Below are 14,688 nucleotides of genomic sequence, written 5' to 3'. Positions count from 1 at the left end.
ATGTTCTGACAGCCCCAGCGTCCTTCTTTGGTCAACCAACAGCAGCCTCAACTTGCCTCCAGCCCAAGATTTAGCTGGAGACAAGTCTTCATTTTTTTTTTTGTCATTTTATTAAATTTGTATACCGCCCTACTCCCGAAGGACTCAGGTCTTCAGCTGACACGTCGTGTACCCGGATCAAAGTATGTTTTCCTTCTTAAACCAATATTGGTTTAAAATCAATGGTTTATTAAGGGGTATACGATTTATTATGTTTTGCTTCTGATTGTCATGGAGAAGAGTCCAATGACCCATTGCAGGTATCTTTGGATCTGTGCTGGAAGAGGCAGACATGCCCCCTTACTATCAGGATATGCCCCTGCCTGCAGCTTCCCTTCCAGCATTTACATTTTATTTGGAGTGCAACCTTAGGATCTTCTCCTATCCATCCCAATTGCTGTTTTTTTAAAATAGATTCTTTTCAATAGTTTCAACCACGCAAAGAACAGGAACACAGATTTTGTTTTGCAATTCTCAGCCAGCTATAGCAGACCAGAGCAGCCTTGTATCACTCTGTATCTGATCAGTTCTAAATTGGCTACATAATAATGTTGTACCTGAGCTCCATTTCTCACCTCTACTGTATCTACAATACAATATCCGGAAAATAATGAGAGGTGTTGAAAAAGGCTTTTACTGGATTCAGTTACTTTTCCCTGGAAAAAGGTTAATAGATGTGGTAGCTTAAAAGGAGGTAAGCTTCAGTTTTCCTACAGTGTAAGACAATTATATTTTCTTTGGTGTCATCTCAGTGCATGAGTAGCAGCTGTATCTGCCCGTACTGGAATCTCATCTTTAGGCAGATACGTGTTGTTTATGACTGGGATCTGTCTTCTCCCATCAATTTTACAAACTAATAATGGTAACCATGATAACACAACAATTCACAGGGGGAGCAAATGGCATATGAAAGGCGAGACAAACGTCTGATTCACCCCGTTTGTGTTGCAATGACCCATGGGACGATGTTTTTCCTTTGCCTGTTGGGGAACCAATTCGGTCGGCGTGCTTATCATAAATGGTGCATTTGCTAATCGGGGGTTGCAAGGGGTGCAACAGAGACAGGATTGGGATGGGGATAAACAAATTTAGGGTGGCATTCATGGTTTGTGTTGTTGTTTCTTGGTTTTAGATTTTTAGCCCACCTTTTTCCCCCCCCATATACCACTCAAGCTGGCAAACATGCCAAATACTTCCTATTTTCCCCACAATAACAACTACCTGAGGTAGGTTGAGCTGAGACAGGGTTTCTAGTCCAAAGTCAACCTGCTGGCTTTCAATTGGGACTAAGAACTCCGAGTCTCCTGGTTTCTAGACCAAGACCTTAACCACTACCTCAAAGTGGCTCTTCTTTTGCGCTGATACGGGGAAGGGAAGACGGCTCTTTAACTTTATCCCGCGAAAGTAGCATCCTGTGAATTCATGGCAGAGGGCAGTTTTAATAAGTTTATTAGCTCTCTCTTATCACTTCATCTGAGCCTTGGGCGGAATGGCCTGCAGCATTTGAGGTGGGAGAAGAGACTCCCTGATGTGAAAAGGAGCTAATCGTGAAGATGGGCACAAGATTGAGAGATGGCTGGATTCTCATTTGGCAAAGAATGAAGACCTGTCATCCCTGATAAGTTCTTCCATGGGTCCCTAACTGAGAAATGAGGTCTGAGGGTGGTGCCAGAATTAATACAGTATATTACTCTTTTATATATCACTCTTTTAATATACAAATAAATGTCATTCTTTCTCGTTTCTAATAGCCCCAGATAACTCAAGGAACACTTAGATGATGATGATGATGATGATGATGATGATGATGATGATGATGATGATGATGATGATGATGATGAAAAACAGTCCAGCTGCCTTGGGGGGGGGGAAGCACCTTTGGGATAATTATGACCTGGATGACTGAGAATCTCCTTAGACAAGGGGAAATCTCATTTGTTTCAGAAAGAAAGAAAGAAAGAAAGAAAGAAAGAAAGAAAGAAAGAAAGAAAGAAAGAAAGAAAGAAAGACCCGCGACTTGATTGAGGGGGAGGGAGGGATTGGGGCATCCGACGAGCAGAATAGAATAGGCTGGGCAGACTAGGCACCAGTTATGGAGTTCCCGCTGACATAGAATGAAAGTCCATTTCTGGTTAATTTTCTTTGGGTGGGATGGAGCCCGTGACCAACTCCGAGAACTTAAACCTCTCAGATTTGCGGTTCAACTAACAAATCACCCAGATTTCCCGGTCGGAGGCGGACGCGGACGCCAATTTTTAAGTGGAGGAAAAGACGAGAGAGGGAAGTATCATTTGGAAGCTTCAGCTAAGGAAATCTGGAAAATGCCCTTAAGGAGAGGCGGGGAGCTTGCTGAGCGCAGGTTTAAAGACTCGGCAAAGATTTTAAAGCGCGCCCTCTTTAAGAGGAAGGAGAGGGGGGGGAGGCGTGACACAGAGCCCCTTCGGGCATTAATTCCTTAGGAGACATTCATCCCTAAAGATATTACAGGTATACATTAAATATTGCTGGAACTGGTCACCAAAAGTTACCATCGCCTCCCACATTAAATAATAGATTGTCCGTTGTCTGGATAAAGGAAAGCCATAGGATAGAGGAATCATACTGATGGTAGAATCTGTTCTTTCGTGTCCACGGTTGCCCAAGTGGTTGAAATATTCTATTAAAAATGCTACCGTGGACACAACTGGGATAGAATTTGCAAATATCCGGAGAAAGATGATATATAATTGTAATTCTGGTTCGGTGTGAACTTCGTAGATAAACACAGAAATGTCAATCTCTTTTAAAAGTAAAACCTATTTTGTATGGTAGCTGATCAAAATAAGAACAGTAATATTAGTGTCAGCTTTGAGTTGGCTGCCATCACTTTAAATCGAGATTAAAAGCAACGTTCAGCTTCAACCTCTAGAGCTGTGAATTTATTTAAAAAAATCCCAGATTCTAAAAATAATTATTTTGGGAAGAAGCTAAGCAAGTGCTGGAATTTGGAATACAATAGGAATGGAATGGAATGGAATGGAATGGAATGGAAAGGAAAGGAAAGGAAAGGAAAGGAAAGGAAAGGAAAGGAAAGGAAAGGAAAGGAAAGGAAAGGAAAGGAAAGGAAAGGAAAGGAAAGGAAAGTGTAAATAAAAATCCTGCAATATTGTATGCAGTCATCTTAAATTGGATGAGACTGGAACAGGTTTCTGGAGAAAGGCTGATGGAGTGATCTTGATCCCTAGAGAAAGAAAGAAAGTGAAGTTGTTTTAACAAAACAGTTTATTTCCTCTAAAGAAAATAAATCTTATTTTTGTTGTGAGTTATACAATCAAGAAAGACATGTTTGATCAACACAATTAAATAGCTATTCAAAGAATTAGGAACATTTTTTTTAAAAAAAGCAGGCTATGACAGAATACATACTTTAGCTTCTAATCTAAACTAATTTCCAGACCACTTCTATCCACGTGTATTTACAAACCAGTGCATCTTCGAGAAACTGCAATTTAGGATTGTGCTAATTCCATTCCATTTTACTTTTTTTCTGGATCTTCCTCCAATGCTTTGTTTCTGCAATTCATGAATTAATTAGTAGTCGGTGCTGGGAAACATCTCAAGCTGAAGGGGGGAAATGTGGGATACAACTGAGAACTTATTTAGCCTTTTTTTTTTTTTTTGCTTTAAAGATAATTTAGAGTGTCCAAATTGGAGTGTCAAATAACTGGGTGCAACTCAGAGATTTGATTGTCCTCAGCAAAATAATAGACCTGAGCTTACTAGATGTTCTAGCTTCAAGAAACTTCACACAATTCAGATTTCTCCAGTATACCACCTGATCATTCAATGAGTTTTACAGGAGCTTTTCCACTTGTCAGAAAACCCACCGCTCCAAATCAGCGAGAGATTTACACCTGATGTTTTCTGAGAAAGAGTGGTTGCAACTACCACTTGACTCCCAGTTATCCTCTGGTAGTCAATTCCAACAACTGCAATGAACTGTCACACTTCACTTATTGTATGCAGCTGCACCCTTTTGAGATTTGCACAGGGGGAAAAAAATCCCTGGACATTCCTGAGCAGTTCTACCTTACTGTTGATCTCACCCTACCCTCTTTTCACTATTTATGTGCATGTAGTGTTGTGTTGGTTGAAGAGATTCTAAATTTCCAAAGCTGAGACTGGTAAAAAAAAAAAAAGTAAGCCTTCATGAATCCTATTATTGGTTTCTTCCTTCCAGGAATTTATTTTCTGTTACTAGACTAGTTAGAATCTATCAGTTTTATCTATTAACATTAGTACAGTAGAATCCTAATGTCTTCTAGTTAAGTTTGCTTTAAATGTAAGTCTTCCTCAACTCTCAGATGTTACTAGTGAGCTCAAACAGTGCGTTAAATCTTGATTTGGTTAACAGTGACACCTACCCTAAAACCAAATCTTATTCTTTTTTAGGACTATGTGTGAATCCGGTCTATAGCTCTTCATCTATTCTATATCTTTTGTTACCCATTGATCAAGCAGAGTAATTTCCTGCTGTAGAAGACTATTGACCAGATAATGAGAGGACCCTACAGAAGTGCACTGCCTTTTAAGACAGGGGTGCCCACTCTATCTTAAAAGGCAATGCACTCATCTCAAAGCCTATGTCCACTGAAGAGGGTGTTTCCCACCCATATTCCAAGTTTTAGTTCATTGGGTTGGTTAGATCTGTTCACTTCTATCCAATGGCTGGTTTGATTTTTTTTTTAAAAATCTAGGTCCGAAAAAAGGACTTGAATGCAAGTGGGAAGTGCATTACTAAAAGTCTAAATGTTACTTCCAGAGCCTGAGTCAAACATTGTGTAGAGCTTGAACTGGTTTGCAAACTTGTGGAAACAATTGTCCCATAAGCCTCAAGGGAATAGCATTCGCTTGGTGTTCTATACATTACCATTTTAGTGTAAAGGGGAATTCCTGCAGGAGTCAGGAATTAAGTTTCATAGCCTCTCCCATCTATGGTCAACCCAACATTTCTATATATATATATATAAAATACGATGTGGCAATATTAAAAAGTGCCTCTATGCATTTAAATATATATTTTTCTCATGGTGTCACTTCATGTACAATAGAAGTTGCAAGATTTTCTTCTTGACCAAAAGTCATAAATCCTGAATTCATTGGCTATGGGGAACAGTCTCCAAACCTACTTTTCTTCCAAAAAAATTAAAGCTCAGGGTTTTTTTTTATCCAGACATCACAAATATGCACAATATACATGCCCACTGCCTGTCTGCCTCTCTCTCTCCTCTCTCTCTCTCTCTCCCTCCCTCCCTCCCTCCCTCCCTCTCTCTCTCTCTCTCTCCAAAAAGAACCCATCCCCTGGTTTTAAAATGCAGGTGTCATGTTAACAAGAATAGGGACTCTATGAAACTATGAAGTCAACATGGCACATAGGTGAGCCAAGGCAAGAAGAGCCGTAATGCATTGTTTCCATAGAATTAAATGCACATCAGCTACATTATTACAACAGGAGTCCCGTTTTCAAAGGTCAACACGTGCCAGCAATTTTCAAGGCTTGGAAAGCTGCTTTAAATATTGAAAGAGGGAAGAAAGATCACCAGCTGGAGGAAAAAGTTCTCCGATTTCTACTTAGCTTGCACAGACAACCTTGAATCCCAGGTCCAGAGTTTTGTGTTAAGCAGCACAAGTTTAATATACTTGGAGATAAAGCCGCAGGCTGGTAACAGCATGTTTCGTTTCGCCGAGTCTTTCATTAAATATTTCGTGCCGGGATGGAAATTTGGCAGCACTGATTTGAGACAAAAAGGTTAAGACTTTAGGTATGTGTGCACGACCGCCGATAAGGGAGAGAAGCGAATCTTTTGTGCCCGCGAGGGAGTGAACAGCGAGGGAGGGGCGTGGATTCCCCCCCCCCGTCTGCGTAGCCCCGTGAGGGTCGAAGATCTTCCAAAAGAGTCCCCCCCCAATTCCAGATGCTCTGACAGGAGCAAACACTATAGATCAGCAGCACCCAGCTTCGACTGAACTGCCGCTCCTTCACCGCTTATTTTAGCCTCTTGCCAGCCAATTTCTCCATTATTATTTTTTTGCTTTAATTTATATGCCGCCCTTCTTCGGAGACTCAGGGCGGCTTACAATGCGTTATACAAAGTCAGCTTATTGCCCCCACAATCTGGGTCCTCATTTCACCTACCTTTGAAAGGATGGAAGGCTGAGTCAATCTTGAGCCTGGTGAGCTTTGAACTTGCAGTAATTGCAAGCAGCAGAAGTTAATCTGTTAATAACAGTGCTTTAGTCCGCTGTACTACAGGCTCTTTGAGCCGCAGAACACAACAGAATAACAGAGTTGGAGGGGACCTTGGAGGTCTTCTAGTCGAACCCCCTGGCTCAAGCAGGAGACCCTATCCCATTCCAGACAAATGGTTGTCCAGTCTCTCTCTCTCTCCCTCTCTCCCTCTCTCTCTCTCTCTCTCTCTCTCTCTCTCTCTCTTTTTTTTTTTGAAGCTCCAGAACGTTTCGGCCCTGGGTCAGAAAGAAACGCCGGTTTAAGTAGGATGAGGGGGATGGAGATTCTTTGCCATAAAGCAAAAGCGTGGCTTTTCTGCTGTGCTAAGATGAGGGACATCAGCCACTCTTTCTCTTTTTTTTTCACACCTGGCTTTTTCGAGGGGATCTTCTCTATCCCGTCCAGTTGAGATGGGTGTTGATGAGGAAGTCTCCAAGGCCAAGCCTGATCCTGCCCCGTTGGGCCACTCCGGCTCCGCCTCCCCCCTCCCCACCGCTCCTCCCCCTCCCTTTCGCAAGTGCACGAGTGCCAGGGCCGCCCCTTCTCGCTTCCTCCCTCCCCCCCCCTCCCGCACACACCGCTCCCCGCCCCCGTCCGTCGCGAGAGCTGCCATCCCGCCAGTGGATGTCGTTTTCTCTTCCCCCGCGCGAGCCCACGGGGTGTCACTCCTCCGGGATGACCTCAACTTCGGCCCGCGTTTGCCGCCTCACACGCTCCCGACATCCGCGGAGCCCGGCCGCTCGCTGGGACAGCACGATGGGCACCGATCGAGACCCCTGAGTGTCTCCAGCTCGCCTGGAGCTGCGGCTGCCCGCGCCACCGCCGAGGAAGCGAACGACCAGCTGCAGGCAAGGTAGCTCGGGAAGGAGTCCGAGAGGCAGGCAGGCAGGCAGGCAGGCCGGCCGGAGGGAGGGAGGGAGCTGTCCCGCAGGCAGCAGCCCGGGCGCCCCCTTTGCTCTCGGGGGCAGCTAAGGGCGGGCTCCGGGGTGGGAAGGCCAGCTGACCGCTACCTGAAGAGAGCGAGAGTCTGGCTGCCCGACCGAGGCGGGACCGACGCTTCCTGCCAAAAGACGGACGAGAAGTTCTCGCCGCCTCCCAACTTCTCCGGCGCATCTCTAGCCGCGCGGGCTCTTTCTCCGGCTGAGGCCGAAGAAGCAACAAGAGGGCCACCAAACGGTCCAGCTGGCAACGGTTCCCCGCGGGACAGCCGCCAGTCTCGCAAATGTCTCCATGTTGGGCGCGCAGAGACCTTTCCCCCAATCTTTCAGGGCTCTCCCCTGCTTGGATCTGCATTGGGAAACCAAACCCACTTCCCAAATGGGCTTTGGACCGGCGCTTGTTTAACTAGTAGGGTTCGGGAGTCTGGACTGAATTGATTGATCGTGAGGGGCGGCGGCGGCTGAGATTTAGCTTCCCCGCCCCATCCTTGCCTTTCTTCCGTCGGTGATAGATCTGGGTGGCAGGTAATTGCCGCTTCACCGGCCCAGCCTTTGTATTCGTTGACTGCTTGCACCACCTCGGGACCAATTCCCAGCAGAAGGCTTTGTGCACGCTCAGGCTGCGACCTTAAGGCCATTTCTTTGCCGGAGGGAAGCACCAGGAAACCCTTTTGGGGAAAGAGAAACGGCTTTCTCTCGTGCAGTGCAATATCCCAAGCGCTCCGCTAAGAAAACGTTCCGATTACTCACGAGGAAGGGGTTTCTCCAGTGTGTTAAGCCTCTAGATGTTAACTACTATTGGCCTAACGTGTTTTAAGGCCTTGGTTCACAAGTAGTGTTAAGTCCTGGGCTACCCAAATCACATTTTGACTTAGCGAGATAGGCGAACCCACGAGGCTCGCTGATCCTTGGATAATGGAACCTTGCTTCACTTAACGCTACCCAACTGCCTGGGTAGTTGCGACACACCGAAGCTCTGAGTGGTCCCCACCCTCTCCCCTCCGCCAGGTTTAAGTGTGACTGGAACATTTGTGGTTGGGTGTTTAGGTAAAGAGAACTACCAACTTCGGCTGCGCAGCTTCCTACATTGCTGTGATCTTGGGGGATCAGTCGGTCCTCACAGGGGACTCGATTCCAAAAGCAAGCTCTTCGGGGCGACATTCTCGGAAAGTGAAGGTAAAAGAAAAGAGACCCCCTCATAAGCATTGATTGGGTCTAAGCCCAAGGGTGCTGGACAAGCTAAGAGCCAAGGCCCTTGGAGTCCTCCAGATGGTATTTTCGAGCCAACAGTAGTGAAAGCCTTCTGTCGGTTCGCTCCATTCGAACTTTTAATCTCCCTGACAGGGATTTTGTAACTACAAAAGCTCACCCGTCTGCCCTATCACAACCGATTGCGTGAGGGAAAAGCTGGGAGAATGAGTACGTTTTACCTGGTGCCCTGGGGAGATTTCCGCGCAAGGGGGAATGGGCTCATATTCCCCTGAAAGTCAGGAGGGTGGAGGAGTTAAGCTTCCGCGGTAGGTCGACAGGGTTGTCTTACTTGTCTTATTCTCCTGAGAGAGCAGCTAGCTACAAAAAGGAGGCCCAAGGTGATCCGTGGAAATAAATCTCCAGCGGGCAAAAATTGCTGTTGTTTGGGTGCCCTTTGGAGTCCTTCAAAGGTCCCCTCCGCTTTAATTTATGTGCGTGTGTGTGTATCGCCTTATGACAGAGGGCAAGAGCGGCTCTTAAATGTGAAAAGATTTCCAAGCCGTTGCCCTGAACTCATGGGCTAGGTTCCCCCGTGCCCTGAACCCCAATACAGATTGAGGCTAGTTTGTGCAAGCCCATCCAAGTCTGGCTTCGCAAAGGGCGCAACTAGGTTCGGAATTCCACTTCGATACGGGGCAGGCTGACGCTGACTTGGCACAAAGGGGGGGGGGGGCAGGGCCGGATTTAGATGAAAAGAGGCCCTAGGCTATTCCACTTATGAGGCCCTTTCACCTATAGTGAAAGTGTAATTTTAATTTTGCTTACAATTTGAATGTAGGCCCCTCTTGATCTTGAGGCCCTAGGCTGAAGCCTAGTTAGCCTATAGGAAAATCCGGCCCTGGGGGGGGGGGACCCGTATGTGTGTATGTGGGTGGGGGAGACGACTTAGCAGAGAGAGAGCCCCGCGTGACTGGTGGGCCTTACGTTCCCAAAGCGGCCTTTTCAACTGAGGCGGACTGTGGCATCTGTCACTCAAGCGGCTCCCCCCCGACTCGCTGGGCCGCTCTTCTCCCTTGAGGCTCCTTTTCCGCTCGCGAGCAGGGTTACACCTTCTTTTCTCCCCCCCCGCCCCCCACAACCCGGGACGAGCCCCAGCAGTCCTCCACTTACGGCTCAGCGGGTCGCTGGGACAACCGGGAGGTCTGCGCCCCAAAACACGCCTGTTCTCTTGGCCGGTCAGAGCCGAGGCTGCCAAGGCAGGCCCCGGAGGGTGGGGGGGAAGGGAAGGGAGGTGTCCAAGCGCTCCGAGAGCTGACCCGCGCTCTCTCCTTTCTCTCCACAGGCTCCCTTCCCTCAGCGCCCACCAGGCAGGCAGGCAGGCAGGATGTCCCCGGCAGGCTGGGAGGCCCTGGTGGCCCTGGCGGCGGTGGCCTGCCTGGCCGAGGGGGTGCGCGGCGGCTACGGCTTGAACATGTTCGCCGTGCAGACGGCCCCGCAGCCGGATCCCTGCTACGACGAGAACGGGCAGCCGAGGCGCTGCATCCCGGACTTCGTCAACGCCGCCTTCGGCAAGGAGGTCAAGGTGTCGAGCACCTGCGGCCGCCCCCAGGCGCGCTACTGCGTGCTGGCCGAGAAGGGCGAGGAGCGGAGCCGCAGCTGCCACCTGTGCGACGCCGCCGACCCCAAGCGGGCCCACCCGGCCTCCTACTTGACCGACCTCAACAACCCGCACAACCTGACCTGCTGGCAGTCGGAGAGCTTCGTGCAGCACCCGCTCAACGTGACGCTGGTGTTGGCGCTGGGCAAGAAGTTCGAGGTGACCTACGTCAGCCTGCAGTTCTGCTCGCCGCGCCCGGAGTCCATGGCCATCGCCAAGTCCATGGACGGCGGCAAGAGCTGGGTGCCCTTCCAGTTCTACTCCACCCAGTGCCGCAAGATGTACAACAAGCCCAGCCGCGCCGCCATCACCAAACAAAACGAGCAGGAGGCCATCTGCACCGACTCCCACACCGACATGCGGCCCCTGAGCGGCGGGCTCATCGCCTTCAGCACCCTCGACGGCAGGCCCTCCGCCCACGACTTCGACAACTCGCCCGTCCTGCAGGACTGGGTCACGGCCACCGACATCAAGGTGGTCTTCAGCCGCCTCCACACCTTCGGCGACGAGAACGAGGACGACTCCGAGCTGGCCCGCGACTCCTACTACTACGCCGTCTCCGACCTCCAGGTGGGCGGCCGCTGCAAGTGCAACGGGCACGCCTCCCGCTGCGTCCGCGACCGCGACGACCACCTGGTCTGCGACTGCAAGCACAACACCGCCGGGCCCGAGTGCGACCGCTGCAAGCCTTTCCACTACGACAGGCCTTGGCAGAGGGCCACCGCCCGCGAAGCCAACGAGTGCGTCGGTGAGTTACCGCGGCCCGGGCAAGCCCCTTTAAGCTGCCCCGGCGGGTCCCGGATCTGGCGCCCTACCGGTTCGCCTTTGCTGTGCGGAGCGGATCTTCTGCGCGGGGGAAGGGAGGGCGGTGGGTCGCGGGTCTCACCCGATCACCCGCTCTGTCGAGCCCTGCAGGTTGCAGGGAAGTCGGCCGGTTGGCAGCCTTGGGTGAGTGAGACCCTGTGGGGGTCAGGGGTGGGTTTGTACTGAAGGGCTGCGGTCCCCGTCTCAGCGAGGTCTCTGGTTTGATTGAGGTTGTGTGTGTGTTTGCACCCACTTGCCATTTCTTTCCTTTTTTGTTTAGAATTATATTTTACGTTTAGGATTATAATTTTAGTTGTTCAAGGTTTGGGCTTCAGCCCGGCCTGTGCAACCGGTCTATTTTAGTACCGAGCTGCAGGTCTCCGATCTGAACTGGCGCCTTCAAAGCAAGTTCTTGCCGGGGGCTAAGCTTTATAGAGTCCCGCGTGGGCCTTCGGTGCCTTATTAGGGCTGCCGTGTCGCTAGAAAGTGGAACGCGCTTGGCACGTGGCCAGAGAGAGAGACCCCCCCAGCCCTCGGGGCAGAACCCTGCCTGCCATAAAGGGGCCCCCGATTTGAAGGCGTTCGCCTTTTCGCTGTCCCGGAGTCTCCATAGATTTTTGTTGCCCCCTCGAGAAACTGCCGACGGGAAAGCGGACCGTTGAGTCCTCTGAACGCCAGCAAGGGGGCAAAACTTCCCCCAAGAGCTAGGCCGGGTTAGATTGAAATTAGTAAGGGAGGAGGTGGGTGTAATTTAACAGGGGGAAGGCGAGGAGTGAGACACCTTTACAAACAAATGATTCCCTCCCTTCCCCTCAAAAAACACGCGAATAGTCTTTTCCCGCTTCCCTGGATGCTGAGCGACCTGGCAAAATAGGCAGAGCTTACTTCGATCGATCCTCTTTTCGATCCTCTTTCCTCAAAGAGGAATTGGGTTTGAATTGGAATTGGAGGGCGCAGCGGAGCAGAAACCGCTCGCTGGCAAGAGCGGTCCAATCCCTCAAATCCCCCCCCTCTCTCTCTCCCTCTCTCTTTCCCTCTCTCTCTCCCTCCCCCCGTCTCTCTCTTGATGCGGAGGAGATTGTGGGTCCCTAATTCCGCTTAGTACTGTAGTATTTAGGGAAGGGGTTTTGTTCTGGAGGGAAACTCTACCGCAGATGGTGATGATTTGAATCAGGGAAATGAAGAAAAAAATCACACACTTGATCTTGGGGATCCTTAGTCTTTGCTAAGGGCAAAGGCACGCAATTGGCGACTGACGAGAGACAAGGGGCAGATCTGAGGAGCTTTCAAGGAGATTCCAGAACTGGTCAGGATCAAAGCAAATAGGAATTACCCAATCGGTATTACCTAGTTGGGTATTGAAACATCTGCAAGCAAATAACTAAGCTCAGAAAGCACTAAAGACTCCCTAATTATCCCCTTTACAGGCAAATATGAGGTGTGAATGGGGAATATTTAAACTTGTGGTGTACTTCACCTTAAAATCTACAAAAGTGTTAGAAAGAGAAAAGAAAAACATTCCAGCTGCTGCTTATTTTTTTTTAAAAAAATTGTGGTAGTTTATTTCTCCACCATCTGTCAGTATCAAACCTCTGTGTATGTAGAATGTAGAAGATAGTTTTACTGCAGTCTGCATAGTGCGGCATAGGCTGCATTAAAAAAAAAAAGGTCATACATTCCAACAGCATTTGCTTCCAAATTGTGAATTAAAATGTTTGTGGAATATCCAAATAACTCTGGTTGGAAGGACACGTTGGGAATTTCCCTGTAAATGTCTAAAACTTTGCAACTTATTTACTATCCAGCTGAAAGTAAGTTCTACTGAAACCAATGTTGCCTTTTCTGAAAATAAGGAATAATGCAATCTTAAGGATATTACTAAAAATTAAGTGCCGTTACTGCCAGTACAATTCTGTCAAGAAGTTATCAGTAAAATATGTGTCAAACTAACAAATGTGCTCCCCTCCCTCCCCGCTTTCTCTCTCTCTCTCACACACACATACAAACATGAGAATATTCAATATTTGAGTTGTAATGCTTATAAAGAGACAAACCTTCCTAGAGAATAGTGCTTTTACGTATTAAAAGACATTATTGAAAAATACCAAATTTTCCCTCTGTTTTGTATCGTAAAGAAGGAGAGAATAATCATAATTTGAACTGAATTATTCAATTCTTTCCATTTTCAGTCCTAGGAAATAGATTTTAAATCTAGATGCATAGGAAATGTTGCCCCCCCCCCCCGCATTCGTAGCTGTACATTTTCTGGATGTCACATGTTGATGAGAGAGAAAGGAAGAATGGCCATTTCTCTGCTAAGATGGTTTTGATGTATGAGGGCGAAGCGCGGAAAGACATTCTGTTGCTGGTGCCTGTCTCTAATGAGTTGTTTGCGATTAGAAGAGCTCATTTGCTGCCCTTGAATCTGCTGGATGCTCACTAACCCTGTCCTGATTGTATAGACAGGGTTTATCTGCCTCCCCCATTGCAGCACAACCAAGACAGAATGCTAATTGTGTGTCCAGATGGTCACAATCCTTTTTGATTTCTTGAATTGGAATAATCATAGGAATATTCTGACTTTCCTGAAAGTTTCCCCCCCCCTCCATTCTTTCCCTATATTTCAGTGACAGTAACAGCTGCAAGGAATCCAAGTAAAGGTGCTTTTAATCCAGGTTTCTAAGCAGGATATGAGCATAGTAACAATTCATTTCTTATATATTGATCACCAGTACTACTAATTGTGGGACAAAGATTGAGGAGATCCAAGTTTATGGAAGTTCAGTTGAATCAGTTGTCCCTTAGCCATCTATCTCCCAGGGTTTTGGTTAAGGAAGTAAACAGGAGGAATAATGCAATGCATACTCAATGCAATGAGCTCCTACTAGATGAAAGTCAGGACATAAAACTAATGAGTAACCTCGGGTAGCTTTACTTCATAGACAAGCCTATTCTTCTTTTAAACTTTCAGGGTGGTGATACTTCATTTGATACTACATTCATTACTTCATTTGTAGTACACTGAATTCCATAGCTTAATTGTATGTCATGTGAAGGGAATATACACATACACAAACATATACGCTGTATCCATTTTTCGTTCACTTGGGACCGATAAATTGACAGCCAGGAGGAAATCTAGGTGACAATGTGCTATGCTCCCTGTTTAATAGTGTTGCATATGAACCAGAATTTGAGAAAAGTTAGTCCGAAGTTTAGTATCCAGAATTATTATATCCCCTTTTTCGAATGGCATATAGGGCCTTTCTCTATTATTACCTTAAAGTCCCATCCACTCCTCTTTGCACTGGCACAAAACCAGGCTGATGCAAAATCGGTTGTCCCTGTTGCTAATTCCTATCGTGTCAGATGACATTGTCCTGATCTGTGAGATGTCATTCACTTCCAGTTAAGGCTTGTCTCTTTCTGGATTGGCAGCCCTCCCCTTTCAGCACCCCATCAGCCAGGGAAGAAGGCATTCAGCACCATATCAGCTGAGCAGGGTTGACTTCAGAGCTCTGCCTGGGTTTCTCTAGGCAGATTTGGCAGCCCTACATCCTACTTAGAAATCGTTCAAATTAAAAGTGAAATAAACTAGCACATAGGAAAACATTTTCTGCAGAGTTTCTCTAATTGACTAGCTGCTAGACAGTCCTGTCTTTTTTTGAAGGGGAGTATGATTGAATCTGACACTTATAAGGAAGCTGGAGAAAGCTATGTGTTAAAATTTCAGTTCAACGTTCTCCATTATTTTCTGGAAACTGTAACAAAGCAAAATAAAATAAGGCTAA

The 14,688-nt window shown here is 47.6% G+C and overlaps 1 protein-coding gene across 2 annotated transcripts in view; it reads left to right on the top strand.

Annotated features, from left to right (window-relative positions):
• Positions 1 to 6,783: 6,783 nt before the first annotated feature.
• The window catches only part of NTN1 (netrin 1), a 129,481-nt gene continuing 121,576 nt past the window's right edge, over positions 6,784 to 14,688 (top strand). The window contains exons 1-2 of one of the 2 annotated variants that reach the window (XM_034408066.3): positions 6,784 to 7,160; positions 9,779 to 10,841. In XM_034408066.3, the coding sequence (XP_034263957.1) occupies positions 9,821 to 10,841 (1,021 nt within the window). In that variant the 5' untranslated portion in view covers positions 6,784 to 7,160; positions 9,779 to 9,820. The remainder of the gene's footprint in view (positions 7,161 to 9,778; positions 10,842 to 14,688) is intronic. The other variant, XM_034408049.3, reaches the window with a different exon arrangement.

The sequence above is a fragment of the Pantherophis guttatus genome, chromosome 2 (assembly GCF_059756535.1).
Source record: "Pantherophis guttatus breed Tessera chromosome 2, ASM5975653v1, whole genome shotgun sequence".
In the NCBI taxonomy this organism is placed as follows: Eukaryota; Metazoa; Chordata; class Lepidosauria; order Squamata; family Colubridae; genus Pantherophis; species Pantherophis guttatus.
The sequence above is the reverse complement of the archived record's forward strand: the minus strand, read 5'-3'. Positions and strand labels throughout refer to the sequence as shown.